This window comes from Apis dorsata, unplaced genomic scaffold, assembly GCF_000469605.1.
Source record: "Apis dorsata unplaced genomic scaffold, Apis dorsata 1.3 scaffold_997, whole genome shotgun sequence".
NCBI lineage: Eukaryota > Metazoa > Arthropoda > Insecta > Hymenoptera > Apidae > Apis > Apis dorsata.
In genome coordinates, this window is record NW_006264098.1 from 74,972 (window position 1) to 80,031 (window position 5,060).

At 23.0% G+C, this 5,060-nt stretch overlaps 2 protein-coding genes across 2 annotated transcripts in view; one reads left to right on the forward strand and one right to left on the reverse strand.

Annotated features, from left to right (window-relative positions):
* The window catches only part of LOC102677409 (activating signal cointegrator 1 complex subunit 3), a 33,328-nt gene extending 29,268 nt beyond the window's left edge, over window positions 1-4,060 (reverse strand). The window contains exons 1-2 of the mRNA XM_006624199.2: window positions 4,018-4,060; window positions 670-681 (exon numbers count right to left, since the gene is read on the reverse strand). The gene's annotated coding sequence lies outside the window, so the exon portion shown is untranslated. The remainder of the gene's footprint in view (window positions 1-669; window positions 682-4,017) is intronic.
* Window positions 1-5,060, forward strand: part of LOC102677905 (E3 ubiquitin-protein ligase RBBP6-like) — a 19,298-nt gene that overhangs the window by 8,548 nt on the left and 5,690 nt on the right. The window contains 5 exon segments of the mRNA XM_031514454.1: window positions 1-282; window positions 739-808; window positions 914-1,201; window positions 1,282-1,614; window positions 1,714-2,007. The exon segment at window positions 1-282 is cut by the window's left edge and continues 22 nt beyond it. Coding sequence (XP_031370314.1) covers window positions 1-282; window positions 739-808; window positions 914-1,201; window positions 1,282-1,614; window positions 1,714-2,007 — 1,267 coding nt within the window.

The following is a 5,060-nucleotide window of genomic DNA, read 5'->3' on the forward strand; positions in this document are numbered from 1 at the left end:
CTTCTGGTAACCAACCACCTTTATTACCTTTTCCACCAGGAGAAGATCGTATTCCTCAACCAAGCTATAATCAGCCTCCACCTAATGTACCTGCACATAATCCACCTTTATTACCAGATCCATATATGAATCATCGAATACCTATGTATCCTCATCAGCAAGGCTCTCATTATGGGCCTCCACGATATGAAAGACCTCCTTATCAACAACAAGGATATAGACCATCACAACCACCTCGAAATTATAATGGACCACCAAGACCAATTAGAGGATTACATCATCGTAAGTAATATTTCAAGTTTAATTTATAATTTTATTATTAGTTTATTATATTTTATTATATTTATTTATATTTAGTTTATATTTTATTATAGTTTAATTATTTAGAGTTTTATATATATATATATAATTTAATTATTAATAATATATTATTAATATATTAATATAATGATATTTTTTAAATATGTTGTATAATTAAATTCATTTTATTTTATTATTTATTTTAAAACAAAAAAAGTTAACATTAAATAAAAAATTAATTTCAATATACGAAATTCTAAAATTTATAAGAATTTATATATTATTTTATGTTAATTTCTTTTTTATATCTATTCTTTTCAAATCATGTATTTTTTTTATTTTTTATAATTATTACAGTCAAAAAATTATTTTATATTTGCTTTCAGATAATTTTTTTTCTAATTTAAAAATATTTTACTTAGAAATATTTTATTTCAGTTAGTTATAGAGGATTGCAACCACCACCACCAGGATTAAGTAGAAATATTCATAATGGTAATCCACCTGGGTAAGTTGATATATTTTGATATAAATAAATATATAATATAAAAAAATGATATCTGTTAATTTCTTAAAGAATTTTAATCTATATTATACAATTAATATTTTTTAGTATAATTGATGATCCATTAGAAGCTTTCGAACGAATGCTTAGAGAAAAGGATGAACGAGATAGAAGACTTGGAAAACATAGAAGAAGAAGTAGAACACGATCAAGATCTCGCAGTTATACTAGATCTAGATCACGTTCATTTGGTCGCAGATCACCATTTCCACCTCGTTTGAGTAGATCTAGAAGTCCTCCTTCAAAACGAAGATCTTCAAGATCACCTTTACCTCTTAGAGCACGAAGCCGAACTCCAAAACGTAGATCAAGAAGTGGGAGTTTCTCAATTAGTAGGTAAGATTAAATTTTCAATCTTATTTTTCTTTTTATAATATTTAAAGTTTCTGAAATAAAATATTTTATATTACTTATAGATCTAGATCATACTCACGAAGCCAGTCTCCTAGATTATCTTTGTCACGTGATAGAGATAGAGAAAGGGATAGAGAGAGAGATCGTGAACGTGATCGTGAACGCGATCGTGATCGTGATCGTGACCGAGATCGAGACCGAGATCGAGATCGAGATCGGGATCGTGATCGAGATCGTGAACGTGATCGTGAACGCGAACGTGAACGAGATCGCGAACGTGATCGCGATCGTGAACGTGATCGCGAACGTGAACGTGAACGTGAACGTGAACGTGACAGAGACAGAGACAGAGAATTACTTCCTAGATATCGATCACCGGCCAGATCACCTCCAAGGTACAATTACATATAACTTTTATGAAAATGTTCATTAGTTATAATTAACTTATAATTAAAGAGTTATAATTGACTTATAATTATGGATAATGTTTTTAGATTTCAAAGAGAGAGGGATCGTGATAGAGATCGGCCAAGATCACGTGAACCTAGAGAAGGGTATAATAGTTATTACAATGATTCACCAGCACATGATTATCAATTCAGAGATCGAGAAAGAGATTTATCCTCTCGAGATAGACCAATTCCGAGATATCCAGTAAGAAACCAAGCAGCTCAGCATAATATACCACCTTTGCTGCCGCATCTAGTCACTGGAAGTCATCCTCCACCTCTTATGTCATTGGGACCTCCACCTACGGACAGGAAAGACTATTATGATTCCTACAACAGGTATTTCCGCCTCAATAGTACTTTAATTCATGTACACGCTAAGCAGACAGTCTACCGTGCCTTATGCTGCTGTCCTGGTTAAGACTGCTCCGGAATTATGGTGAATGTAACGAGAGCGAAATAATCAATTTTATGATACTTTAAAGATAATGTATACAAATACGTTTTTTAAAAGCATATTTATATTTATGTATATGTATATTTATACATATACATTTATAAAATGCGCGCGTGCGCATGCATACATGCATATATACGTAAACAAGAATAGTTGTATAAATTGATAAATCATACATATAATTAATTTTAATAATAATTAAGAAATATATTACATAATATATAAGGAAATTAAAGAGATTATATCAATTTTTATATCTATTTTTATATCTATTTTTAAATAAAAAATATTTTTTGAATAATAATTGGAAAAAATTTATTCAACTATTCAAATAATATTATATTTTTGTTGTCACAAGAGTGATATGTTCATAGTAGTGTGTTGTGAGATTTCTAAGTATGAATCGATATACAAATCGATATAAAACTGATTATATTAAATTGTAAAAAGTTCTTAATTTTCTACGTAAATGTATCTGATTGAAAAATATTTTGTTTCATTCACCTGCATTTCAAGTAACTATATTATTCATTAATAATAGTAATGATTATTCCAGAATAGAATAATATTTTATTACATTTGTAGATATCAAGAAAACATTACGATGAAATGATAAAAATAATTGTTAATTTTAAAATAAATTATTAAGTTGTAAATAATATAACGATTGCTTTGTACATATATTGTTGATTTAAAAAAGCAGTCATTATTTTATTTATGACAAAGTCTATAAAATCATTAATAATTTTGTTTCATTAAAAAAAATACGTAAATTAGTTATTAAGTCTTAAAACTATGACTTAAAAATTTAACGCGATTTAAACAAAATGTCGCAATAAAAAATGCATGTTATTGCTTTTCTAAATATTGATTTGATTTATATAGGTGATATAAAATATTAGAAAAGTGTGTAAATGAATGTGTGTGACATACACACATGTACACGCAACATGTGCGTGCACGTGTGTCTTCTGTTGTATTCTTTTGCTGTATTTTTATTAAAAAATACTGTATGTACTAAAAAGATTATTCAGAAGATTATTCAAATATTTAAATAATTAAACTAAAAATATTATATATATAATAATTCTTTTGAATAATTGCATAATAACTCCATAAAGTAAAATTCAAATATAATAATCTTGATTATCCAAAATAAATTTAAAAAATGAATGAATAAATATAATAAAAATTTATTAAATAAACAAATTTATTTAATAGAGAAATTGTAGAGTAATATTTTTTATTTTTAATATAATAATATCATAAAAATATCTTATTAATATTTATTCATAAAATTACGGATAATTGAGATTAAGATATATTAAAATTTATTAGAATATATTAGTTAATTTAATGCCTTATTAAATTATTTATAACTGATTTACATTTATAATATTCTATTTGACAAGATATGAAGAGAATATATTATTATTTGTTTGAATTTTCATCAATACATTAATTAATATAATTATTAGAATTCACAAAATGATGAACTCGAAAAAGAAAGATTGCATTATTATGGAATACAATAAATCTTTTAGCCATTTTTCAAAATTTTTTAAAAAAAAAGCCAAAAAAAATAAATATTGTCTTAAACAAATAAATTTTTCTTATGAATATATGAATTATTCTCTTTATTTTATTTGATTATCATCCATTTAATAGATATATACTTTCAAATGTTGGAAAATTCAAAAAAATATTGATGACTTTATTATATCTTTTTTTGGGAATTTATTATATCTTTTTTTTAGGGATTTGAAAAGGAATTTTTTTTATATTCTGAAAAATGATTATTAATTAAAAATGATTAAAAATGAATTTATAGTGGTAAACTATAATATAATAATAAAATAAACGAAAATAATGGCAAATATTTCAAAAAATATAAGTTGTATTATTTCTTTTTAAATAAATAATAACTTTATTTTAAAAAGGCATCAAATTAACTTATAATTCTAATATTTGAAAATCAATTTATTTTGTGATAAAATTAATTTTTTCTTATATTAAAGTATGTTTTTATATTTTTAAAATATTGTATTTAATATGTCTATTCTATATTTTAAATGTTTCCATTAATTTAACAAATTTAATTTTTTTATACATATATATCAATTGCTAAACTAAAAAACAAAAAACATTTTCAGAAATGATGCAATTAACATGAAATAAATTTTGAAATAATATATAATTTTTTTATGCTCGTATAATTCAAAATTTTCATGTAAATTGGAAAACATTTAATTGAAAGGATCTAATATTAATGAAAATAAGTGTAAATAAGAAAATAATACTTATTTTCATTAGTTTTATTTTAAAATAATTCAAAAAATAATTATATAAATATTATTTAAAAAAATTTATAATAATATAGCAATAAACTAAAAAATTATATATTTATATTTTATATAAGATTATTAATTACAATAATATAATGTAGTAAATGAAATAAAGAAAATCTTATTATTAATGATCCTTTCTAATTTCATGTTCTTCAATAATAATTTTCTTTGTATTGTTAAATCATGCAATTAATGTATCAGCTCACAAAATATTATTTAGAAAACTGATACTATACAAATTCAATATTTTATTATCTATGATAAGCAATAATTGAAATTTTCATTTATATAACTAAAAAATTAGTGTAAATAATCACTTAATTAATTAATCATATATATACACATTCACACAATAGATTCCCTCTTAATCGAGCTTTATGAGATCAAATCTTGATCGATTATCCAACGATTATTCAACAATTATCCAATGATATTATTTATTTAGGTTGTAAATAAAATAAAAATATATATGTATATATATATATATATATGCATATATTTTTTATTTATATAAAATATTATAATAATTTATATAAAATAATAATATAATATTAACATATATATATATATATATATATATATATATA